At 43.0% G+C, this 27,108-nt stretch overlaps 2 protein-coding genes across 2 annotated transcripts in view; both read left to right on the top strand.

The window, feature by feature from the left end:
* The first annotated feature begins 4,285 nt into the window (after nucleotides 1-4,285).
* LOC117460754 (gastrula zinc finger protein XlCGF57.1-like) overlaps nucleotides 4,286-27,108 on the top strand; it is a 38,802-nt gene continuing 15,979 nt past the window's right edge. The window contains exons 1-2 of the mRNA XM_071206107.1: nucleotides 4,286-4,373; nucleotides 5,085-5,243. Coding sequence (XP_071062208.1) covers nucleotides 4,286-4,373; nucleotides 5,085-5,243 — 247 coding nt within the window. The remainder of the gene's footprint in view (nucleotides 4,374-5,084; nucleotides 5,244-27,108) is intronic.
* On the top strand, nucleotides 12,027-13,633 carry LOC117461019 (gastrula zinc finger protein XlCGF57.1-like). Its single transcript, XM_034102698.2, has one exon. The coding sequence runs from the start codon at nucleotides 12,262-12,264 to the stop codon at nucleotides 13,444-13,446; it is 1,185 nt and encodes a 394-aa protein (XP_033958589.2). The 5' UTR covers nucleotides 12,027-12,261; the 3' UTR covers nucleotides 13,447-13,633.

Genomic DNA, 27,108 nt, shown 5'->3' with positions numbered 1-27,108 from the left:
GTATCGCCGCTCCTCTTGCCGCTCCTCTTGCCGCTCCTCTTGCCGCTCCTCACACCGCGTATCGCTGCTCCTCTCCGCGCCTGTGCTCCCGGCGGAGATGTAAAGTGGATTAAACAGCCGGTGTAACGCGGTGGGATTACCTTCTCTACTCTGCTGTGCTGCTATAGCTGAGGCCTGGTTCCACCTTGCTCCGGGAACAGCGTGGATACTGTTGTGCTGGACTGGGAGAATGGCGGGTGTCGTGTTTCTGCTGTGCCTTTTCTTGGCTGTGCTGGACAAGGAGAAGATCGCTAGTCGTCCTGAACAATCTACTGGATTCGGGTATGTTCTGCCGCCCGCAGTGGACATCCCCTGTACAGTTTCGGAGGTGTTGCACAAACAATTGCTGGTTGCACTGTCGCGGACATTCATTTCGGAAAATGTTTGTCTTTCTCACATGCCTGCCACGATGGTCCTTCAGAATTGTTTTTTAAACTCTAATCTCACTTTCGCGAAGTTTGCTGGTGACTCTAGATCAACTGACAATGTATGTGTGTTGATTAAGAGGAAAAGGTGCCTGGTATTTTTATTGTTGTTACTATCAGGAAATGTACAGCCAAATCCAGGTCCACCTAGCAGTATTAGTCAAATAGCTACTCCTGCTGATTTTATATCTAGATCTGGGCTAGGTTTAATTCATTTAAATGTGCGTAGTCTGTTACCTAAATTAGATTTTGTCCGTATTTGGGCGAGTTCGACTGATGCTGATGTCATTGTCTTATCAGAAACGTGGCTAGATAAATCCATTTTGGCCTCTGACATTTACATAAATGGTTACAGTGTATATCGTACTGACCGGCCTAAAAAAGGTGGTGGCGTTGCCATTTATGTGAAAAATAAGTTTTGTGTAACTAATATGGTTTCCAAATCTGTTAGTAAACAGCTAGAATTTTTAGCCGTGAATATTGAGGTAACAAAGGGTCAACAGCTCATGGTGGTGGGCTGCTACAGGGCTCCTACGGCTGTCAAGGACTCTTTATCGTCTTTGGCAAAACTGTTATCGCAACTTTCCTACAAGGAAATAGTGCTGCTTGGTGATTTTAATTGGGACTGGTTAACTTCTGTGTCAGAGGATTTTAAAAACCTGTGTACCTCATTGAATTTTACCCAGATTATAGACAGTCCTACTCGCCCAAATATTAAGTCCCCAAACAAATCCTCCTTAATTGATCTAATTTTAACAAATGTTCCACATAAATACTCATCTGTGGGAGTATTTGCTAATGATGTGAGTGACCACTGTGTTGTGGCCACAATTAGGGACACTAAGGTCCAAAAGGTTAAACCACGTGTCATCACAAAGAGAGACAAAAAACACTTTGTGGAGCAGGGTTTTGTGCATGATCTGTTTGATTTTGATTGGGGTAGAATCAATTTGTGTGCTGATGTAGAAACTGCATGGTCTTATTTTTATCTTGGTTTTATGAAAATTATAGATAGACATGCACCTCTACGTAAATTTAGAGTGAAGGGACGAAACAATCCCTGGTTTTCTGCTGAGCTGTCCAGTCTCCTTCATGAGAGAAATAATGCTTGGGCTAAGGCTAGGAAATCAGGCTCAGAGGTAGAATGGCTACGTTTTAGGCAGCTAAGAAATAGCTTCACATCTCAAATAAAAAGTGCTAAATCAAAGTACTATTTGTCGGTTACCACAGAAAACCTGAATAACCCTAGGAAATTTTGGAAAGCCATAAAATCGATTTCCACTGGTGATATCCCAAATGAGCTACCTCCGTGCCTTACCACAGCATCTGGCATTATATCAGACAGGGCTACTATGCTAAATTGTTTTAATGAGCATTTTGTGTCTTGTGGCTCTCTGTTTGGCTGTGTGGCTCCTGTGAACGCTCCAATCCTTGACTCTGAATAATGTGGTCTGGAAAACCCTTTCAGTTGTACTCCTTTTACTGTTGATGTTGTTCATGAAGCATTATCCAAGTTAGATCCTAGGAAACCGGCTGTTGCCCCGGACAACTTAGAACCTTTCTTTTTAAAGATAGCTGCAGATTTTATTGCTCCACCTCTTACTTCTCTTTTTAACCTCTCCCTCAGCACGAACACAATTCCAAAAGTATGGAAGTCTGCTTATGTCTTGCCTTTACTGAAAGGAGGGGAGGCAACTATTTTAAATAACTATAGGCCAATCTCTAAATTGTCAGTTCTGGCTAAGGTGCTCGAACGACTTGTGAGTGAACAAGTAAAGGAGTTTTTATATATAAATGATATCCTGTCTAAACATCAGTCAGGATTCAGAAAGAAACACAGCACCATCACTGCCACGATGAAAGTGGTAAATGACATTACTACTATTTTAGATAATAAGCAGAGTTGTGCATCTCTGTTTATTGACCTTTCCAAAGCGTTTGACACCGTTGATCATCGCATCTTAAAGCAGAGGCTACTCAGTATTGGCCTATCCAGCCTTGCAGTGGGGTGGTTTGTGAACTACCTCTCTGAAAGGTCCCAATGTGTTCATTTTGATGGACTGTCTTCTGAGTGGTTAAACATTTCTAATGGTGTACCACAAGGTTCTGTTTTAGGACCACTTTTATTCTCCATATATATTAACAGCGTAGGTGATAATGTGGATGAAGCTACTTTACATTTTTATGCGGATGATACTGTGATGTACTGTGCAGGTCCCTCCATTCAGGAGGCTGGTGTTAAATTACAGGCTGTTTTTAACACTATTCAGACTCAGCTCTCTGAATTAAAGCTTCTTTTAAATGTGGATAAAACCAAGGTAATACTCTTTTCAAAAGCAAAAAAGACACCAGAGCCTGTTTTAGATATTGTAACTACGCAAGGAACAAAACTTGAAGTTGTTGCCTGTTACAAATACCTGGGTATCTGGCTTGATGATTGTCTCTCTTTTAAACTCCATGTCAATAACCTGCTTAAAAAGCTGAGGGTTAGGCTGGGTTTCTTTTTCAGAAACAAGTCCTGTTTCTCGCTTGAGGCCAGGAAAAGGCTAGTCACTGTGACCTTTTTACCTGTGCTGGACTATGGGGATTTGTTGTATATGAATGCACCTGCCAATTACCTGAGCAAATTGGATGCTGCGTATCACAGTGCTCTGAGATTTGTCACAAATTGTAAAGCGCTTACACATCACTGTACACTGTATACCAAGGCAGGTTTACCATCACTCTCTGTACGGAGGCTCAGTCACTGGTACACGTTTATCTATAAAGCTTTGTTGGGTAAACTCCCGTATTATATCTGCTCTCTGATAACACAGAGAGTTGCAAGCAGCTATTGTCTGAGGTCACATGATGTAGTCTTGTTAGATGTGCCAAGAGCAAGGACTGTCTTCGGTAAGACAGCTTTTATGTGCGCAGCTCCACTTGCTTGGAACAATCTTCAGCAAGAATTGAAACTGAGCAATCTCATTCCTCTGCATGTTTTTAAAGCTAGGGTAAATGAAATGCTTGCTGATACAATGGGCACTTGTAAATGTCTATAACTATGTAAATATAATGTGTAATGTCCTTTATTGTTTTATGTTTCATGTGGAACCTATATGCTGCAGGTCTCCCTTGAAAAAGAGATCTATGATCTCAATGGGACCAATCTGGTTAAATAAAGGTTTGAAATGAAATGAAATGATGCACGCAGGCTTCCTCCAAGTTTACAGTAAAACAAACTGGTGGTGTGACCAATGGCCATTTACAATTATTAATACTATTACTATTATTAGCATTAGTTTATATTTTGGCTGAAACTAAGCCATAACAAATAAATAAATACATAAATAATAATAAAAAAATATATAAATAAAATCGATTTTTAAAAATAATATTCGATTATGGAGACTGTAACGAATATTCGAGTAATTGAATAATCACTGGCATCCCTAGTTGCTTGCATGCAGTCCGAGTAGACAAGAGAAAGATAAAGGAAGGAAGACACAGTATATATCCCGGAGGTATAGGCATTAGTGTCGGGCGGAACAATACCCCCAACCTGTAGTTTCATGATTGAATTATGTAACCCAGTGTATTAATAAGTGATCACTACAAGGGTATGGAAATATGGCAGACAAGGTGGGAGGAAGACCAGAAAGAGAGGAGATACCACAAGTTACAAAAACATCATAATAAAGGAGGAGATCACCATCACTAGACTCAGACTGGATCATACAGGATTAAACGGCTTAATGTTTTTAATGGGAAAATGCAAAGTTGAAGAATGCAGGGGGTGTGGAGTGAAAGAAAATGTGGAACACATCATATTACACCGTAACATGTACAAAACAGAGAGGGAACAACTAAGAGACAGGGTCATAGAGGCAGGAAGGGAGTGGAGCCTGATGGGGACACTGGGAACAGAAGGTGAGGGGATCAGAGCTACCAGGAAGGGAGTGGAGCCTGATGGAGACACTGGGAACAGAAGGTGAGGGGGTAAGAGAGCAGGAAGGGAGTGGAGCCTGATGGGGACACTGGGAACAGAAGGTGAGGGGGTAAGAGCTACCAGGAAGGGAGTGGAGCCTGATGGGGACACTGGGAACAGAAGGTGAGGGGGTAAGAGAGGCAGGAAGGGAGTGGAGCCTGATGGAGACACTGGGAACAGAAGGTGAGGGGGTAAGAGAGGCAGGAAGGCCATTCTTAAGTATTTGAGTGGTGATAGGATGATATGGTGATACACACTCTTGTACAGTAGGTGGCGGTATGCACCTTAAAGCTGTTTGCAATCCTCCAAAAACCGAGAGAAGAAGAAGAAGAAGTAGAACAAGAACCTGGATCCATGTGGCGTCTCGTCGCTACGGTTCTCTCTCTGTGTTCCTGAGAAAGTGTGTGTGAGCTCCAGCTCTACTGATCCATCGTCTGTGTGTCTGGATAAACCTCCGAATGGACTGTGTGCTCTTTTTCTGGAGCGTTTACCTCGGACTACAGGAGCTAGCTTAGCATGCTAGCTGGAAACACGTTAGCAACACTAGTCAGATTGAGAGTTTGATGCAGAGAGAAACGGTGTGTTTAACGGAGTCTGCAGGAAAAGGTGATCTAGGAAACATGAGTAAAGTCCAAATGCTGCTGTCGTTGAAGAAGCAGCGACCACTGCTGCTAATGAAGAGATATTTGCTCTGTTTGAACAAACAATAGCAGAGCTCGAGGAGGAGCTGTTTCTTTCCAAAGAGGAGAACAAGAGACTCCAGAAGCTTCTGGACGCTGTTTTACAGCCTCAGCTTCGGATCCACAGAGCAGGTCTGTTCCCTTTACCCTTAATTAACACTTTACACTCTTCAGTAGCACTTTATTATCACATTAATAACACTTTATCAGCACTTGCTGCAGGTAGCAGATCCTGAAGTAAAAGTACAAACACCACACTGTGAAAATACTCCATTTCCAGTTAAAGTACTGCATTCATATCTTATTTAAGTACAATTATGTAAGTATTATTAGACACATGTACTTTTATTATAATAATTAATATGTATTACGGAAGAGCAAACCTACCAAAATAAATATATTTATAAAGATTACATTGAATAATATGCCATTGAGTGGCTGTGGCTCAGTGGATAGTGTGCTGGACTTGGAATCAGGGGGTAGCCAGTTCGAATCCCACTGCAGTCAGCATGTCGTTGTGTCCCTGGGCAAAACACTTCACCCCAAATTGCTCCTGTGGGGATTGTCCACAGTACTGAATGTATGTAAGTCACTTTGGATAAAAGTGTCATGTAATGTAATTAGGGGTGTCAGTCGATTAAAATAGTTAATCGTGATTAATTGCACATTTTTGATCTGTTCTAAATGTACCTTAGAGGAATATTTTTCGTGTGTGTGTGTGTGTGTGTGTTGCAGATGATGTGCCAGACAGGCAGGCCTCAGTAGCTTATCTGACATATAATTGGTCAAAATGGTACATTCACCGTTAGCCTACGAGCTCCCCGTTTTGCGCGAAGGACTATTCCTTCACAATGTAGCATGACATTGGATATGCGCTGAAGTTGTCCTGGATTGGAATCTTTCCGATCATTTCCCTCTTGAGGAGTTTGAAGAAATGTCCTTAAAATGCATGAAAAACCCACATTTTTCAAAATGTCCGACTTTGTCGGGGGCGGGGCTAATAAAAGCCAATTTGAAATGTTTCCGCAATCATAAGAGCCATGTGTATACAGTAGGGGTGTAACGGTTCACAAACATTTCGGTTCGGTACGTACCTCGGTTTTTAGGTCACGGTTCGGTACGTTTTCGGTACAGGAGAAAAAATTATCACAAAACACAACACATTTTTTTTCAAATTATTATTAAACTGTGAATAATATATTCACTCAAATAAATACAAAATATAATAAAATAAACATTAAGGTGCAGCATTTCGATGAACTGAAATAATCTGTATTTGAACTTTACTGTACTAGTACTCACAAAACATAAACTTAGTTTTGGGTTTTTAATTATTATTAAACTATGAATATTCACTCAAATAAATATAAAATATAATAACATAAATGTTAAGGTGCAGCATTTCGATGAACTGAAATAATCTGGGTTTGAACTGTACTGTACTAGTACCTAAGCAGCCAGTTTGACATTAGGACTTGCTTGTCATTGTATTTTCATGTTTTTTTAAAGAAAGATGAACATGTCCACATTGCTTGCTGAAAGGGCAGATCTGCTGGCACTAGCAATGTCTCCTGCTGTGGAGAACACCCTCTCGCTAGGAACAGAGGTAGTAGCAGATACAGCCAGATAGCGCTTTGCTAACATGGCAACATAAGGATATTTACCGTTTGTAATAGCTTTGGCTCGGTCTGAAGTTTTTGCGAGTGGTGGAGGCTTAAATGCTAGTGGGAGTTGGGTTTGCACTTCAGTCTTTTGGTACCGGTGATATTCACGTTCGGGGGATGCCTTTTCAAATGAGTGTGCAAGTTTGATATATTGCCAGCCGCGTAACCAATTTTAGTTTAACAATGCCGACAAACAACTTGGGTTCGGTCTACCTGTCTTTGTCCGTCATCCTTGTACGTAACTGCGAAACCAAAATGTTCCCAAACCGGAGACTTCAATGATGCTGGAGGATTTTCTAGCTCAACTTTATCTGCGTTCGCCATTTTGATAGTTCCTCAAATTACTGACTACATTTGAACGCATCCCTGTGACCAGCTCGTCCAATGAAATGACTTTCTCGCTCTATGACGCGATGAACACAATGGGAGCAAATTACCCTGAATGCTGCGACGCAGCACCTGAGATTACTTCCAAGAAGTTGTTCACGTTCTCAATTTTTTTACGTTTAACGTTATATTCATTCGGTAAACTTCGGTACACACGTGTACCGAACCGAAGGGCCCGTACCGAATAATTTCGGTACGGGTACGTGTTCCGTTACACCCCTAGTATACAGTGTTTCGTGAATATCGGAATAACTATATTTCTGAGTAGGGTGGAGTAATTTACGACATGTAAATCGTCAAAAATGGTGTATTCGCTGTTAGCTTATGACCTCCACGATTGAGCTATGAAAAATGTTCTTCTCAGTTTATCATCATATTGGATAGGGGCTGAAGGTGTCCTGGATTGGAATTTTTCCAATCATTCCCCTAGGAGAAATATGCTTAAAATGCATGAAAAACGCACATTTTTCAAAATGGCCGACTTTCTGATGGGTGGGGCTAATGGAAGGGAATTTGAAATATGTGTGCAATTATAATGGCAATATGTATACAGTGCTTCGTGAATATTGGAAAAACTATACGCGAGTAGTTTGGAGTCATTTGTAGTAATGTGTGACATGTAAATGGTAAAAAATTGAACATTCTCCGTTCGCTTACAAGCTCATGGTTTGAGCGATCAATTATTCCTTCGCAATTTAGCATCACATTGGAAATGGGCTGAACTTGTCCTGGATTGGAATTTTTCCAATCATTCCCCTAGGAGTCTGCAGAAATGTGCTTAAAATGGCTGAAAAACGCACATTTTTCAAAATGGCCGACTTCCTGGGGGGCGGGGCTAAAGGAAAGCAATTTAAAATGTGTGTGCAATCATAATAGTAATGTGTATACCGTTTTGCGTCCAAAGCTCATTTTATGCTATCGCAATTTAAAAAAAATGTATAGGCGACGCCCACATTCTGAATTTGTTGCGACACTTTAAATCTGAGTTCGTAGTCACCCCGAGAGTATGTGTAAAAAAAATAAAAAAGTAATTCGTCCATCCGCTCTTGATTTATAAATTGGTGGTGTTTTTGGCGCCCCCTATAGTCCGAAATGAAAATTATTTGGTGTGCCTATTTCCCAAGACAGACTGAACCTTTACACCAAAATCTGTGGTGAATGGATACATTGTTGATGAGTTATGAGCATTTATTTCTAAGCCCCGCCTTTTTGCGAGTACGTTTTAATTCATGGTGGAAATATTTATCGTTTGCTCATGCTCATCTCCTAGGATAATGTGTCTGACCCTCCACCAATGCTGTATACGAAATGTAAGGGAATATTTAACTGATTATGTAAATTATGCTATTTAAAAAAAAAAAGAGGATTTAAGAGGATTATTTGTAGAACAGGTCCTCCCGGATATGTGTGAAACATTTCAGGTCATTCGGAGTTACGGTGCGACTTTGTAAATGTATTCCAAATTGGGATTTTGATAGGTGGCGCTAGCGAGCAAGTTGGACAAATTGAACCCATTGACTCCAGAATAAGGTAGTTTTCACCAGTCTTGGCGTCCGTGCACAATTATACAACTTTGTTAGCGTCCTAAAGGCCTCAAAAACAGGAAACGCTAGCAGAAAAAAAAAAAAAATTAAAACTGCCGTCGCACTTGTGCGCGCAGTGATGAGCGGGCCCTCGCGTCCGTGCGCCTGTCGGGGAGGGCAGCCGGTTGTCCCGGCGCGCGCGTCCTGGGAAATGAGCCGTTTCTCATTTCTATAATTTTCGCGTCCCAGACTCCGAGGTCCTCCGGCAGCGACCCGGAAACGGATGTCGGCACGCCGTCTCGAAGGAAAACAAATTTCTCTAAAGGGTCGTCGAGGATCGATTATCGAGGAGGCTGTCTGGAGGAGCCGTAACCGAGGATACACTGATTTAGAGTAGAAAGGAGAGAGAAGTCTCTCTGGAGGAGCTATAACCGAGGGTACACTGATGCAGAGGAGAGAGGAGTCTCTCTCTGGAGGAGCTATAACCGAGGATACACTGATTTAGAGGAGAAAGGAGAGAGAGGAGTCTCTCTGGAGGAGCTATAACCGAGGGTACACTGATGCAGAGGAGAGAGGAGTCTCTCTCTGGAGGAGCTATAACCGAGGATACACTGATTTAGAGGAGAAAGGAGAGAGGAGTCTCTCTGGAGGAGCTATAACCGAGGGTACACTGATGAGTTCTCGGGAGTCGATTTCAGCCAACAGTGAGGTTTAAAAGAGGCGTGACGCATGGCTGAACTTTTGTCAACGAAGCACAGCTCTGCAAACTGTTCCCGTTGTGATTATAAGTTATTCAAGATGATCAAATGTGCATCAGACTTTCTGCACTTTACCGTTTTTTTTAATCACATGTCGCGTGGATGTTAGGCCATTTTTTTTTAATACAACCGCTTTCATTGTGACGCGATGTTTACAGTGAGAACATCAATAATATATGTAACAGGCCTACATTACACACTTTATTTGTATGCTTTTGTAGATATCTACAAGTAAACAGTAGATATTTTTCATGAAACCATATAGTGCTTCACATAATAAAGTATACAAGGGCTGTAGCCTGATATACATTAAATGCTTTAGGAGCTGTATGTGTGTGTTGTACAGTCAGTAGGCGTCTGTTGTGGAGTGTATATGTGTCTGTTGTAATAGATTTTGCCGCCAGCAGAGTGTGTGTGTGTGTGTGGGTGGGTGGTTTAGGAGTTATGAGCATTTATTTCTAAGCCCCGCATTTAGATTAATGACGGGCATATTTATCGACTGAACATGCTCATTTTCTACGGTAATGTGTCTGACCCTCCACTAATGCTGTATACTAAGTTTGGCGTTGAAAAAGAAAACATGGAAATGTAAGGTAATATTTCACTGTTTTTAACATTATGCTAATTTAAAAAAAATGAAGTAGGTGGAGCTTTGGGGTTCAAGGACATAATATGTAGAGTAGGTCCATCCAAATAAGTGGGCAAAATGTCAGGTCATTCGGAGTTACGGTGCCACTTTTTAAAGGTTTCCAAAAATGGAAATGTAGTAGTTTGGATGAATTTGTGACATGTAAATCATCAAAAATGGTACATTCTTCGTTAGCTTACGAGCTCCCCGTTTGAGCTAGCAACTATTTTCTTCGCAATTTAGCATTATATTGGATAGGGGTTGAATTTGTCCTGGAATTGAATTTTTCTGATCATTCCCCTAGGAGGAGTTCGCAAGAATGTGCTTAAAATGCATGAAAAACGCACATTTTTCAAATGGCCGACTTCCTGAGGGGCGGGGCTAATGGAAGGCACTTTGAAATATGTGTGCAATCATAATAGTAATGTGTATACAGCGTTTCGTGAATATCGGAAAAACAATATGCGAGCAGTTTGGAGCAATTTGCGACATGTAAATCGTCAAAAATGGTGTATTCGCCGTTAGCTTACGACCTCCACGAGTAATTTTTCAAAAATGTGCTCCGCAATTAAGTATCTTATTGGATCGGGTCTAAACCAGTTTTGCATTGGAATTTTTCCGATCATTCCCCTAGGAGGAGTTCGCAAGAACGTGCTTGAAATGGCTGAAAAACGCATATTTTTCAAAATGGCCGACTTTCTGAGGGGCGGGGCTAATGGAATATATTTACAAATATGTCCGCAATTCCATGAGGAATGTCTGTGCCAAAATTCGTGAATGTGAGAAACTATATGTGACTACCACACAATAGGGGGAGCAGTTCTTTTGAAAATGTACGTTTTTTTTTTTACATTCTCGAAAAGTTCGTGGGCTCTGATGTGTGTCCCAAGACCCTCCACCGATGCTGGATACGAAGTTTGGTGTTGAAAAACGGAAAATTGAAATTTAAGTGAATATTTAACTGTTTTGAACATTATGCAAATTTAAATAAAAAAAAAGTAGGTGGAGCTTAGGGTTCCAAGAGGATTATTTGTAGAGCAGGTCCACCCGGATATGTGTGCAAATGAGTTACGGTGCGACTTTGTAAATGTATTCCGAATTGGGATTTTGATGGGTGGCGCTAGCGAGCAAGTTGAAATATTTTATCCCATTGAGTCAAGAATGTTGTAATTTTTACTGGTTCGGGCGTCCGTGCCAAATTATACAACTTTTTAAGCGTCCTAAAGCCCTCAAAAGAAGGAATGATGGCGACTAATAAGAATAATTCTACCAATAACAATACGTTTTCTCGCACTTCGTGCTAGGACGCTGTCGGGTCCTAGCGCTCCGTGCTCGGGCCCTAATAATAATAATACCACGGAGAACAATAGGTTCCTCGCACTTTGTGCTAGGACGCCGTTGGGTCCAAGCGCTCCGTGCTCGGGCCCTAATAATAATAATAATTCCACCAATAACAATAGGTTCCTCGCACTTCATGCTAGGACGCCGTTGGGTCCTTGTGCTCCGTGCTCGGGCCCTAATTAAACACTGACAGGGAACATTTTACTGCACCATCATTACTGTTGCATAGGAAGGTGCCGTCAAATGTTCTGTTAATACTTGCATACTTTTAATTAAATACAGTTTGAATAAATGATTTAAATTTGTAACAGAGTATGTTCATTCGATACTGTTGGCGTAGTGTATCTGTGAACGATCCCAAATACAATTCATTGTTTACATTGCGGCTAGTGCTACGCCAGAAGAAAAAACCCTTTTACATTTTGAACTGGAAGTGGAAAGGGGCTGGGCTACATGAGAAATAGACAATAGGTGGGACTAAGAAAGATAATATAAAAACAGGCATTAATTAGGGCTGCAAAATGTCTCCCATTGTAATGGTGATGAGGTTTTTAAATGCTAACAGTTAACAGTTTCTTCTGACTGTGTTTCCTGTTTCCTGCAGACGTCCAGCAGCTGGTGGTGGTTAAAGAAGAGCTTCTCCCTGACCAGCAGGAGTGCAGCACCAGTCTGGACCAGGAGGACCCAGAGCCCCCCACACACATTAAGCAGGAACAGGAGGGGGAGCAGCTTCAGGAGCTGGAGGTGGCTGATATCACCAAGTCCACTTTCACTCCTGACCCTGTGAAGAGTGAAGATGATGAAGAGAAACCTCAATCCTCTCAGCCTCATCAAAGACAAACTGAACACATGGAAACAGAAGCTGATGGAGATGTCTGTCGAGGACGAGAACCAGCCAGGAACTCAGATCCAGAGAGCAGTTTACAACCCGAGACTGAGGACCACACTGAAGACTCTTCTGAACCTGACACTGGAGACGCTTCTGAACCTGACACTGAAGACAGTGCTGATTGGAAAGAGACCAGAGAACCTGCATCAGGCTCAAACTCACTGAAAAATAGACATGAATCTGTCAGTGATCCACAATGTAGTGATGAAAAGAAACCATTCAGCTGCTCAGTCTGTAAGAAAGCTTTTCCACTGAGTGGAAATTTAAAGAGACACATGAGAGTCCACACAGGAGATAAACCATTCACCTGTACAGTCTGTAAGAAAGCTTTTTCACAAAGTGAAAGTTTAAAGATACACATGAGAATCCACACGGGAGAGAAACCATTCACCTGTACAGTCTGTAAGAAAGCTTTTTCACATAGTGGAAGTTTAAAGAACCACGTGAGAATCCACACAGAAGAGAAACCATTCACCTGTACAGTCTGTAAGAAAGCTTTTTCATATAATGGACATTTAAAGAGACACATGAGAGTCCACACAGGAGAGAAACCATTCAGCTGTACAGTCTGTAAGAAAGCTTTTTCACGTAGTGGAAGTTTAAAGAAACACATGAGAATCCACACAGGAGAGAAACCATTCACCTGTACAGTTTGTAAGAAAGCTTTTTCACATAGTGGAAGTTTAAAGAAACACATGAGAATCCACACAGGAGAGAAACCATTCACCTGTACAGTCTGTAAGAAAGCTTTTTCAAATAGTGGAAGTTTAAAGAAACACATGAGAATCCACACAGGAGAGAAACCATTCACCTGTACAGTCTGTAAGAAAGCTTTTTCACATAGTGGAAGTTTAAAGGACCACATGATAATCCACACAGGAGATAAACCACACAGCTGCTCAGTCTGTAAGAAAGCTTTTTCACATGGTGGAATTTTAAAGAAACACATGAGAATCCACACAGAAGAGAAACCATTCACCTGTACAGTCTGTAAGAAAGCTTTGTCACATAATGGACATTTAAAGAGACACATGAGAGTCCACACAGGAGAGAAACCATTCACCTGTACAGTCTGTAAGAAAGCTTTTTCACGGAGTGGACATTTAAAGAGACACATGAGAATCCACACAGGAGAGGAAAAATAGATCTGCAAAGTTTGTGACAAAGGATTTAAATGGCGCAATCGTTTTAAAAAGACCAAGTGTGTTGGTAAGGGAATACATTTGTCTATTTTGTATCCTGATGACCTAATGCCGTTACATGTAATACGTTACTCCCTAAGCCTGTTTTCACCCACCTGCAACCGATTCGCTAATAATCACAAATGTTTATTTCTTCGACCCCTTGACTCGACTATTTCTTGTTTTAATAATGGTTACATCTCCTCAGGACCAGTGTTGGGGCTAACGCGTTACTTTCACGCTTTACTGTAACGCAACTACTTTTTGCGGTAACTAATAGCGTTACTAGTTACCTATTCCCATTAAGTAACGCCGTTATAGTTACTGTGATTTAAATGGGTGCGTTACTGTGTTACATTGTGTGATGGAACTGAACCGAATCTCCCTGCGGATGTAACTTACAGGCGAATACAGCAATGTCCTCTCACAGCACCATGGAAAAGTGAAAGTAACCAGAGAGGAGTGATGATTGGTTAACGCGAGGTAACATTTCAGGGTAAGCCAATCAGAGACAGAGTTGGGCGGGTCTCGCCTTATGGGGAAAATACACACACACGAACACTTGCTAATGCTAACACACACACACACACACACACAATTGCAGATGCAAGTATCAGCGAGAGCAGCAGCGCATTTGCAACTTGGAAATATAACCACTATTTTCAATTTGTGGGGATAAAGGACGCAAAAAATCATACGGTAAACTGTGTGCAGGACAGAAAGCATTGTCCACATCGAAAAACAGCAATGCCAATCTCCTGAAGCACCTAACTAATGTACATATAACTGAAACACTCGGAGGAGGAGGAGGAGGAGGAGGAGGAGTCAAAGGATTGTGCCAAACAAAATAAACAAGTATAACAAAACCAGGCCTATCTCTACATCTATCCTTTGAAACCAAACTCAAACAAAAACCCTCACTAACTAACTACAAAGACTTTGACAAAACAATATACAGGGGTGGCAACAATCCGCTAACCTAGTGTGTCTAAACATTAGTTAGCTATGTGGGGAGAAATGTACAGGGTACCCCAGACTTACCTAACTCCTCCACCTCTCAACACACACACTTTCAAAAAGGTCACACAATACAAAGAGAATTAGTTGCTAAACACTGCAGGCTCCTTCATCAGCAACAGGCCCAGAGTGAGAGAGAGAAGACTTCCTGGGTGCCTCCTTTATGGTCGGCCCTGGCTGCTGATAGGCCAGCTGAGGGTGAGAGGATCCAATCAGCCATCAGACTCAGGTGCACAGGCAGATACCGATCAGCTGCTGATTAGCTGTGCAGAAGACAGGGAGAAGAGAGAAACACAGGAGGGAAGGAAAACCACACATGTACAGCCTGCCTGGCACGTAACACCCCCACACATATAAATCCAAACAGTATGTTTGGCCCTTACAATGGACATTTCCATTTACATAGCACGAGATAGTGCATCGGCAAGAACATTATCGGACCCCTTTTTATGGCTTATGTCAAGGTTGTAGTTCTGGACAATCAACGACCAACGCATAAGGCGTTGATTGTGGTTGTACATCCTTGAAAGAAAAACCAGCGGATTGTGATCAGTGTATACCTTAATAGGTTTTACACTGGAGCCAAGATACACCTCAAAGTGCTGCAAGGCAAACAATAGAGCTAAAGCTTCTTTTCAATAGTAGAGTACTTCAACTGATGTTTGTTGAACTTTCGGGAGAAGTAGTTCACGGGGTGATCGATGGCCTGTGCATCTTCTTGTAGAAGAACAGCCCCTGTCTCAACTCCACTGGCATCGACCTCAAGCTTGAATGGCTTCGAAAAGTCTGGTGCAGAAAGAACAGGAGTACAACACAGAATACCTTTTAGGCTCTCAAATGACTGTTGACACTCACCGGACCAAACGAAAGGCTTTGAGGGACTGGTCAACGTAGTGAGTGGGGCCGCCACCGAGGAGAAGTTTCTGCAGAAACGGCGATAGTACCCTGCCATTCCTAGGAAGCGGCGAAGTTCCCTCCTGGTGGATGGCACTGGGAGGGAGGCAATTGCCCTGGTCTTTGTATCAGCAGGGCACACCTGCCCCGACCAACCTGCTGACCAAGGTAGAGAACGGTACCTTTTCCAAACTCACATTTGGCAAGGTTAAGCGTTAGGGATGCGGCCGACAAGCATTTAAAAACTTCTCTTAAGGTAGACATGTGGCTAGACCAGTCATTAGAATAGACAACAATGTCGTCCAGATATGCCTTACAGTTTGGAACATGTCCTAATACAAGATGTACAAGCCTCTGAAAGGTGGCAGGCGCGTTACACATACCGAAAGGCATCACAGCACACTGAAGGAAACTGTCAGGTGTCACAAAGGCTGAGATGTCAGAAGCACGCTATGTTAAAGTAACTTGCCAGTATCCCTTTAACATGTCCAGCTTACTGACAAATTGTGCAGGACCAATGTTATCGATGCAGTCATCAATAACCTTGCAAAAGTCAGTGCAAACTCTGGGACTTCCATCTGACTTTGTGTCTAGCACACAAGGGGAACTCCAGGGACTGGAACTAGGCCTTGCAAATCCGTTTTTAAGTAGATACTCAACTTCCCTTTTCATAGCCTCTCTCTTAACTGGGTTAACTCTGTACGCAAACTGTTTGATGAGCGAGGGGTTGGTCAAAACCACATCATGAGCTAGGACAGAAGTTTGTGAGGGAGTGTCATTAAAAAGACATGCAAAGTCAAATATCAGTTTCTGTATCTCACTTCCTTGGATATCAGGAAGATGAGACAAGTAATTGGGCAAATCAGCCAATACCTCAGTATTGCTTAGTCTTGCCCCCTGTGGTGTTGCACTGCGCATCACCAACTCATCCTCATTTGAGCTCACCTTTGAAACTGAAGCCATAGGAGAGACGGTTGTCTCCACCTGGTGAGCTTTAGAAGACTCACTTTGGTCATCCCTGGTGCAGTACTTCTTTAGCATGTTGATATGACACTCTGGTAGGACGTCTGCGGTCAGGTGTTTGAATGACGTAGTTTGTTTCACCGAGCTTCTTATCTACAACATAAGGACCAGCACATTTAGTAGACATAGCAGAACCAGGTACAGGCAATAGAACCAACATCTTGTCACCTGGCTGAAACAAGTGCGCTTCCGCCTTCTGGTCGTAGCGTTTCTTCATGTTCCCCTGGGTAGAGGTCAGAGCTTCCCTAGCCAAGGAGCAAGCACGATGTAGACGATCCTTAAGTTTGGCGACATACTCCGGGATACTGCAAACTGTTTTCGTGGCATGATCAAATGCTCTTTAAGAACTCTTAAAGGACCTCTGACCTCATGTCCAACACTAGCTCAGCAGGACTAAAACCTAGAGACTCCTGAACAGCTTCACGGGCAGCAAATAACACTAAAGGAACACCGTCATCCCAATCTTTATGAGACTCATGGCAATGTTTTCTTAACATGCATTTCATAGTCTGGTGAAACCTCTCTAATGCCCCCTGACTTTCAGGATGATATGGGCTGGATGTCACATGCTTGATACCTAAGGTGTCAAGTACCCGGGCAAACACTTTAGACATGAAGTTGGTACCTTGGTCTGTTTGAACTACCTTCGGTAGACCAAACATGGAGAAAAACTTCAGAAGTGCCTTGGTGATGACCGGGGCAGTGATTTTCCGTAGTGGGATGGCTTCTGGGAACCTAGTGGAAGCACACATGACAATTAAGAGAAACTGGTTTCCAATTTTAGTTTTAGGCAAGGGTCCCACACAATCCACAATCACCCTTTCAAATGGCTCTCCCATTACTGGAATAGGAATGAGAGGAGCAGGGTGAATCACTTGATTCGGTTTACCAACAACTTGGCACACATGACATGTTCGACAATAACGAACTACATCAGACTTAAGTCCTGGCCAAAAGAAGTGTTTTAAAACAGGGGCCTGCACTGGACACGATGGCCTCTGGTCTGATGGAGCGGTATCGCCAGGCAGCTGTTCCACCCCCAGTGCTGCTGTATGTTGACTGTGGCTGCTGTGTGAGTGACGGGACAAGCATGCTGCACAGCAGGTTCAGTGATTGGCCAGATCTGGCATTTCATGAGGAGGTTGGCTGTTGGCTGCACCACTGACGCGCATCCCCTTTACCCCACCTTCATGGGCTGCCTGTCTGCATGCATCTTTGAGTGGGACGCAAGGGACCTCACTCTGTTGCGGCAGGCAAAGAGGGCGCTACTCGTGCAGGAGGGTGTGCCAGGTCTTACTGATCAGATGGTGAACGGAAAGATCAGTAAAAAGGAGCTGAGCCTGTACTGCCGCAGGAGGACGCGCGGGGAAGTGGCCACTATCACCCTCATTGAGCAGCTGCTGGAGAAACTGGGGGGGAATAATGGGAGAGACCTTATGGGGGTGCCGCTGCTGGAGCAGGTGCGCATGGAGCACATTTGGAGTGTGCAGAGACGCCACGTGAAGTGCATCCAGGATGTGCCAGGTGTGCAGCTGTACACCGGGACAGGAACCACCACAAAGAGTGGCATCCTGCTAACAAGGTACCGCTAGAGGGTCTACATCGCTGGAGTCATTCCATCTCCACCTGAACAGGTGTATTCCAGGTTGGTTCAGTTGTGTGTATGTTTTTCTTTATGACATAAGTATTCAGTTTGAAAAGGAAAACATTTTTAAATGGCAAAGATATTTGTATTTGTTCCCAGGAACCAGTGAAAATACACTGCATTTCCAATTGCTTTGAGGAGCCCACAGTCCCAATCCTCCTCCTTGATGACCCAGGGATCTCCATCTCCTCCTTGCCTTGTCCCTCTGCAACACTCTCCTCCTCCCAGCCTGCGGCCTCCTCCCTAGTAGCTTCCTCCTCCCTGGCTGCTTCCTCCTCCCTAGTTGCTTCCTCCTCCCTGGCTGCTGCCTCCTCCCTGGCTGCTTCCTCCTCCCTGGTTACTTCCTCCGTAGTAGTAGCTTCCTCCTCCCTGGCTGCTTCCTCCTCCCTGGTTGCTTCCTCCTCCCTAGTTGCTTCCTCCTCCCTAGTAGCTTCCTTCTCCCTGGTTGCTTCCTCCTCCCTGGTTGCTTCCTCCTCCCTAGTTGCTTCCTCCTCCCTAGTAGCTTCCTCCTCTCTGGCTGCTTCCTCCTCCCTGGTTGCTTCCTCCTCCCTGGTTGTTTCCTCCTCCCAGCCTGCGGGCTCCTCCCTAGTTTCTTCCTCCTCCCTAGTTGCTTCCTCCTCCACAGCTGCTGCCTCCTCCACAGCTGCTGCCTCCTCCCTGGTTGCTTCCTCCTCCCTAGTTGCTTCCTCCTCCCTGGTTGCTTCCTCCTCCCTGGTTGCTTCCTCCTCCCTAGTTGCTTCCTCCTCCTTGGCTGCTGCCTCCTCCCTGGCTGCTTCCTCCTCCTCCACAGCTGCTTCCTCCTCCCTGGTTGCTGCCTCCTGCCTGGTTGCTTCCTCCTCCCTAGTTGCTTCCTCATCCACAGCTGCTGCCTCCTCCCTGGTTGCTTCCTCCTCCTGGCTGCTTCATCCTCCAGCTCAGATTTTCCTAAGCAGTCCAGAAACATGTAGAGCTCCTTCAGGAAAGGTCTGGCTCCTACAAAGTTGCTTCCGGGATCTGACCACATTTTCTTTGGATGTCCCCTCAATGCAGTGCATCTTTTGTAGGCCAGTAGGAAGCCTTCAGCTGACTGGTCTCCAACAACATCTACATGTATTGCTCTGGATGCCATACAGCAGAAGACAATGCCCCATACTTTCAGCCTTACTTTCTTCCTCACCTCATATGGTCCAAACAGGTCCACAGTTGTGTATTCAAAGGGTCTTGTGGGATTTGTCCGCTCTGATGGCAGGTCACTCATGACTTGCTTGCACTTCCTTCCTCTGGCCTTTCTGCATATCACGCAGCTGTCAACCACCTTTTTAGCCAATCTTCTGCCTTTGACAACCCAGGCTTTCTTTCTCATCTGTAGGAGTGTTCCTGCTATCTCCTGGTGGTTTGCTCTGTGGGCCTTTTGAGCAAGAAGTGTGGATATCCATGCCTCATAAGGTAGGATTGGTCCTACAACTTTGTCCTCATTAAAGTATTGGATCCTTCCTCCACATACTAAGAGTCCCGACTCTTCCTCCTTATACACAACCAACCTGCTGAGAGTAATGGTTTTAAATGTTACTCCTCCCTGGGCTGAAAGGAAAATATGTCTGAGTGCATCTTCACATTCTCCAACAGAGAGCACAGTTTTCTTAGTTCTCAACTCTCTCTCTTCTTTTGAAGGCATTACCTCCCACTTTGACCCGTGTGGAGTTGGGTTCATCGTCCTCCTCTTCCACTCCTTAGCAGCTCTCAGCACCCAGGCAACAACTCGGATCAGTTTATCCAAGCTGCTGAATTTCCTCACATCAATCAGTTAACTGCAGAAAATCCTGGCTACCACTGCAGACAGAGGTCACTGGGACTGGGATCTCATGATGCTTTATGCACTCATGGCTTATAGAGCAACTCGACACAGCTCCACCGGATTGACACCAAATATGATGCTTTTTGGAAAATAAGTCACTGAGCCGGTCGACCGGGTCGCTGGTTTGCCACCTGACAATGACAATATCAACACTAAGACCCCCCTTCAATATGTCATGAAACTGAGAAAACGTCTGGAGCTGTCTCACCAGCTGGCACGAGAAGCTCTTGGGAAATCTGTTGAGCGAGCTAAAAAACAGTATGACAAAAACATTTGTCAAACCCAACACAAAGTGGGAGATGCAGTCTGGCACCTGATTAAAGGCACCAAAAGGGTTAAAAACAAGGTACGAAAGTTTCTGCCATCCTACGAGGGTCCTTACTTCATTGTAGGCATGTTGGATGACCTGATCTATAGACTCAAAAAGAGCCCCAGAGCCAAAGTCAAAGTTGTCCACCATGACAAGCTCAAGCCTTATTATTCCAGGACCCCATTAGACACAGAGGCCTGGCGCCTGTCGAGGTGCCGCCCCCTCAGCCAGACCTCAACTCATCTGACACAGTCATCGGGCCTCTCCATCTGTGGGACCCCCCATCAGACGCAGAGGATCTAGCTGTGGAGACCCTCCAGGACCCAGGTTCTTCACTGCCAGTTACGCCGAGCAGCAGCTGGCTTCATGACAGACTTCCTCTGACTCAGCGCCCTTCCAGGGCCCCGGCCAGTGGTCCCTGTAAGGAAATATTTGTATGTATTCATGCAAACTGTGAAGGGCTGTTAAGGGTTTTATTGCTGTGGGGGAGCTGGAACAAGACCCCACTGTGGTCTCTGGAATGTGATGGGGGGATGTGTGGAGGCTGCAGAGGCTGCAGAAATAGGAGACAGTGAGGGTCAGAGGTGTTTGTTTGAGATGACTGAGAAAGACGACCAGTTGTCCTTAAACTCCACCCCCTCCTGTATCATTTGGTATGAAAGCCTATCCGGCTTGCTGTTCTCTCTCTCTCTCCTCGCGTCGCTCGGACTGGAAGGTCGTGGCGGCCTGTGGGCAGGAGCCAGGAGTAGGCCAACTCCTGACATTACACATATGATACGATATGGTTGTGTATGGTAATGTATTTGATTGTATTGCATTGTATATTACCATTAAAGTGGATTATTGTTTAACGGTTAAGTGTATGCTCTGGATTTCCTTCATGTAAGATAACAGCTTGTGTAGGGACGCGGGGAGATTTGGAAATGCGGCCTAGTTATCATTTATATCTCCTAACAAATGGTGATCTCGACGCCGAATAAACATGAGCTGTGGAAGGATTCAGGCGACCAGACTAGGTCGGGAACAAACACTTTTAGACGCCTCGGACAATAGCAGGGCCCTGCGCCACTACAAATAAGGTAACGAAACTGTAGGATTGTCTGTAGGCGTTTCGGAGTGTTTTTGAAGTTTGAATGGAGTATACAATGCATATTTTTGCCATGTTAGGAAAGTTATATAAAACATGTGAACGTTGATCGCAAGGTACAGAGAGTCCTGCGTCACGAGAAATAAAGCAGTTAGCGTGGATCTCAGGTAGTTTATTCCTGAAGTGGCGTGGAAGCGGTGCAGTTCGTGGGCTGTGGGTGTGATTCCTACACGACGAAACCTGGATGTTCGATATTTCAGATCGAGCCGCCGTTTAAAACTGGGGGTAAATAACAGTCTGAGGCCGAATAAGCGAAAGTGTCAGTGGACTGTTATCTGTTAAATCCTTGGGAGAGAGCGCTAACGTCACCTACATTGTGACGAGACCGGCTCTCGTTTCCCTTGTCTGTAAACATTAATTTGAAAGGCTGACGTAAACATAACGTTGATCGCAAGGTAGGCAGAGAGTCCTGCGTGACGACATATGAGGCACGTTATCAAGCTAGACAAACTGTACGGGGAATAAATCTGTGTGATTTTTACCTGAATAACCTGTGTGAGCATTGTCTGTGGTAATCAGACATTCGCTCAGAAGAGTGAAGCTCATTTGTGCTCTGCTGCTGCCATCTAGTGGCTGAAAGGGGGGAAGCACGTTAATTAAGTCAGATAAATAAAAGCGAAGTCAATATATTGCGTATATTTAAATAAATGAGCTGTCTGTAGGTTGTCATTGTTGATTAGTACAGACCTTGTTTTATGTTGGTAAATGTAATGGTACAAAAGCAAGCTATTCATCACAATTGGATTTTTAGGTTATGAATAAAACGAAAAGTAGTAGCCTAAGGGATAAGCGGAAAGGTTTTTGAACGCTGTTATGGAAATCTAGGACCCAACACAGCGCTGGAGAGTACAAGTCAAATGAACAATACAAATAAATGGTGAATCAAGCAAAGCTGTCTTTTGGTTATTTATTTGAAGCTTCAAATACACGATATAATAATATAATAATGTCGCACAGAGTATAAGATAGTCTGCGCGAGAGTGCGCAGAACAATGGAAAAGCAAAGGTTATATAGAAAAGGAGTGGGAAAGAGAACAATCTGGGTTCACACAGTCAGATTGTTGATGAGACACCCAGTGGCCTTGAGTAGATAGCATAACGGAACTTTGTGTGACTGTGTATGAGTCTCCCAGTCTGCTGAAACAGCTGTGGCCTTGCAGAGACTGGGAAACTCATAAGAGAATATAATAGAATAATAATGGTAAAAGCACAACAAGAGGAAATAAGAAGCATTTGGTTTAAACATATGAAAGATATAATAAGGATAATAATAATAAGAATGATAATAATAACATTTTCCACTACAACGCTTGTCAGTTATGACAGGGGTGCTTATGCCCGCTTAGGTTTTCGATGTGCGCCATCACGTTGAAACAGGATTGGTGGCATTTTCAGTTCATTGCTTGCTTCCACACGCCTTCCCCCTCCTTGTCTCTTTCACGACTATAGTTAATGCATTAGACCGATTGTCAACTTGCCGTGTTTCTAGAAGTTGGACTCGCTGTTCCGGAACGGCCTTTCAAAATAAAAGCCAAAGGCCGCTGTTCGCCAGAGAGGCCTTCACAATAAAACAGTAATTAGCTTAACAATATATTTAACTTATATTACGTCCTTAAATATTGATTTTAATTCATTACAGATCTAACCTGTTGTAACACAACTTAGATAAACAATTTCAAGTGGTTAGAGGGGGTTTCCTGTCTGGCTCATTTGATTTAGAACTGAAGTAAGGGAGAATAGTGTTTTATGAGTCATTCCTCATGGTTTATAGAGATAAATCATCAGTTTGTCTGGACTTTGATATAGAGATAGGATCATGGTGGAGAAGGAAGACCTTTTTTGGTTTCAAATTAAAGAAGATTTTAAAGATGAAGTAAGCAGGACTTCAACTGGCCAAAAGAGATTTTAAAGTTTAATATTCTTGGTTAGCAAACAAGACATCTGATTATTATGTCACACATGATAATCTTGCTATAGAAACTAGCTTAAAATATTGGAGAAAATGTGTGGATGTTCTTTCGTAGTGTGTGGAATATGTGATGCTGGAAACATGTACGTTTTTCAATGTATAGGAGAAAATGGTTTCCTGAAAGAGTTGTTGGGTAAATATGTAGCAATGGATGAAACAATTTTTAGAGTGAGTTTTTGTAATATCATTAGTAGACATCAATTATGTTGTTTAGATGGAATTTAACAATTAAGACAGATAGTATGATTAGAAAGAGTCAGAGTGGAAAGGGTTGGATTTATTTAACCTCAGTGTGGTAGATTTTTTATAGGTAATGCGTCCCGAGACCTGGACTCCCCCTCTGAGTTAGAAAAGGCTACGATCCCGACCCTCCAAGCAGACAAAACACCTAACCCAACAGGAGACTCCTCCTTCTCCATCGAACAGACAGAGAACCAGAGCTGAAACAACAACAACAAGACTGCAGCCAGAACTATCTCCACCTGTGGCATCCAGAACCAAACAGCATGCTGACGGGCAGAAATCTACGCTCATCAGTCCCTCAGACGGGACCATGAAGTTCCAAGCTGAGCACAAGAGCAAAGTGTGGGACATGAGAGCAGAATCCGCCCTACATAAAACAGCAGGGAGACTGTAAAGGAGGAGATGAAATGCAAAGCAGTGCAAGAACATTGGCATGAGGGGGCATGCAGATGTAACTGGGCCAATGGCTGACAGCGGATGAAGTTACAGCTGATGGACTGAAGAGAACACAGAATCGGAGGAGTTGGCATGGTCGATTAGAAGTGAGGAGGCCGGGGTCACGGCTTGAGCAAACCAGAGGAGGGGAAAAGGAAAACGGGAATGAGTGAGTTTACACATAAACACACTTATTCACAAAACGCACATTTAAAGCATAAATACGTAAAGACAGAAAGATTTATTAAATTAAAAATAGCAGTAAACTATTAGAGTAAAATGAGAACACACTGAGGGTTAAAGGGGGCCACATGACAGAGTACAACCATATTCTTCAATCTTTTCATCATGTTAACAAAATATTCTTTGACATTTTTTATTCACGTGTGAATAAAGTAGTGGGATAGTTTTAGGAACCACTCTATAAGACAAATCTTTATCTGTATGGATAATGTTAAAGGGAGAGCTGGTGCCAAGCCAGATATCGTATTCCAATCTAAATAATTGATTTCACCATTGTAGCATAGTTATTACCATAGGAAATATGAAATGACTTCTGTTTTTAAATCCTTGATAAAGGAGGAAGTAATTGTTGCATGTTCGGACATCCAGGGTTCCACACACTGCTAAAGAGTTTAACATTGATTTTTAGGTGGACCAGAATTGAAGACGTGTGGTTGTTATACCATTGTTATCGTGAACAAAAGATAAATATAAATAAGTGAAGATAAGAAGATGTATTGACCATAAATTAGTCAATTGGTAAATAAAAAATAGCGGAAAAGAGGAGAACTATTAAAGGGAAGTGGAAAATCAGTCTAATACACATTGATAAAAAAAGGGGGGGGGCATGAAGGAAGTATGCACTGGACTTTTTATTCGTGTGTGAATTTGGTAGTGTTTTAATTTGTTACAGTATTGATCAGTTCAAAGGGAGAGTTTTAGTAACAGCTCTATAAGATCAGATAAATATTTATTTATATAGGTCATGTTGAAGGGAAAGCTGTTTCTAAACAAAATATAGTATTTCAATTTGAGGTACTGGTTTCATGTTCAGACACCCAGAGTTCCACGCACTGTTAAAGAGGGTAACATTGTTCTTTAAGTGCACCAGAATTGAAGATAAATTGATAGAATGAGTTATGGAATACATAGCAGATCTTTACAGATCCTAGTAATGTTTTGACACAAGATAGTGATGTACACATGTTTCTGAAATAGATCTATTAGTCATTTTAATACTAATTAGGTGTAAATGAATTGCAGTAATAGTAATAGTACAATAAGGAAGTGACATTTTTTTGGCTAGACACTTTTCAGGGAATGTGGGAAACAGCAAGGAGGGGTTGGAGATATCTTGAACATTATAGTTGTAATTGTGAATTAATAAATGATGGCGCTCCATATATACAGATTTTTATAGACGGAGGATGTTGGCCTGTGCTGGAACATCAAAGTCTCTGCAGAGCACGACACATGGCAAAAAAGACTGAGACCAACTGACCGACAGGGTAACTTGGGAAGGCACTGTCAATGACTGACTCTGCGGTGAACCTGACCAAACCTGACTTTACAACCTGACAGTGTGAGTGTGAGTGAGTGTATGTCTGCACCTGATCAGTGCAACTGCATGATTTAAAACGATGACTAATCAAGCATGTTTTGGACTAACACATTATTTTTGTGTGATAATAATGTGTGAAATGAGAGGTTTCCTAACATTGCCCAAAAGGGGAAACCGTATCTAATCTGCTTCATGATGTTTCACTCCCACAGGAGGTGGCGGTTTGAAGAATGTGAAACTCAAACTATGACATTTGGAATTCTGTTTCTTTTAGGACTGAATGATGGAGAGAAACACTCTCAAGTGTTTACTGGGGAAATGATGGATGTACATTTGGGAAAAATGTTTGGTATTGTCTTATAATCCATTATGACCTGAAGGTTTTCTTCCCATACAGGTTTTTGTTTACACATGAGATAATGTGTAAAAAAGGGGGAGTGTAAACTTTACAATGTACATTTTTCATTTAGGGACTGAAAGGAACCGGCTGGCCAACTCCATTGTTCAATCTGACCATTGATTGACAGTTTTAGAATTGACCTGCTCCATATTTGGGGATAAGAGGCTGTTTGATGAATGTTGACATGTCTCTAGTATTGATTGAGTTATAGCAGGTAACACAGATAAAGAATCAGTGGCCAAGGGGCTACCAGAGAGATGTAAGTCCAGAATGAAATACTGGAGAGGCTGACCGGTGAGTAATGTTTCAACAGACAACATCATGTAACTAGCCTGGTAAAGAAGTAAGAGCCATAGACTTTATTGTTTAGGTCATTATGGGGATATACATTTCATCTACATTTGTAATAGAAATACATTTGATGACAGTTTGTTGGAATTTTGTATTCATTTTTTAGTAGGATAATATCTAAGAACTGACGGGTAGAAGCAGTATCACCAGGAAGCCATTCACTTTGTTAGTATTGTGATTTTGGTTGTTTTTGAATCCATAAGATTAGTGTGTTTCTTTACCAGAAACATTAGCAGTTCAAATCATATTTTTTGATTTTTAATGGGATCTCAGGGATTTCATTTAAAATAAATACAGATGCTTGTCAGAAATTCAGAGCTATTGAAATATGTTATTTAGTTTACCTAAAGATGTTGTGGTTCTTATTTAGTGGGCACAGTCCAAGTATTAAGATTCTGAAGCTGCACAATTAATTTAGAAAACCTGTGCTCAGACGTCTGTTGTTTTAAGACACCCCACCAACAGGCTCCAAGTGGCCACGCACTGGTGGGTCAAACAGCCGAGGGCCCCAGAGCCCGGAGCGTAGGCTTGAGGGATTTGTATCAGATTTCTCCACACAGGTTGTGGATGCCAAAAGGGGGACCCGAGACGCAGGAGGCTGACTGTCAACCCCAGGCTCTCCGGCCCCGACCGAGTGACCCAGAGGACATCCAATGACGTCCGCCTACAAGGAAAGGGGGACAACTGGTACACCTGCGAGGACCCTAGACGACATCAGGACGGATCGGGCTCTCATCATGGAGGTCGACTCGGATGCGGTCATCAGCGGACTGGAGGAGAAGGACCTCGAGGAC

The sequence above is a fragment of the Pseudochaenichthys georgianus genome, chromosome 16 (assembly GCF_902827115.2).
Source record: "Pseudochaenichthys georgianus chromosome 16, fPseGeo1.2, whole genome shotgun sequence".
In the NCBI taxonomy this organism is placed as follows: domain Eukaryota; kingdom Metazoa; phylum Chordata; class Actinopteri; order Perciformes; family Channichthyidae; genus Pseudochaenichthys; species Pseudochaenichthys georgianus.
This window is presented reverse-complemented; position numbering and strand designations above follow the sequence as displayed.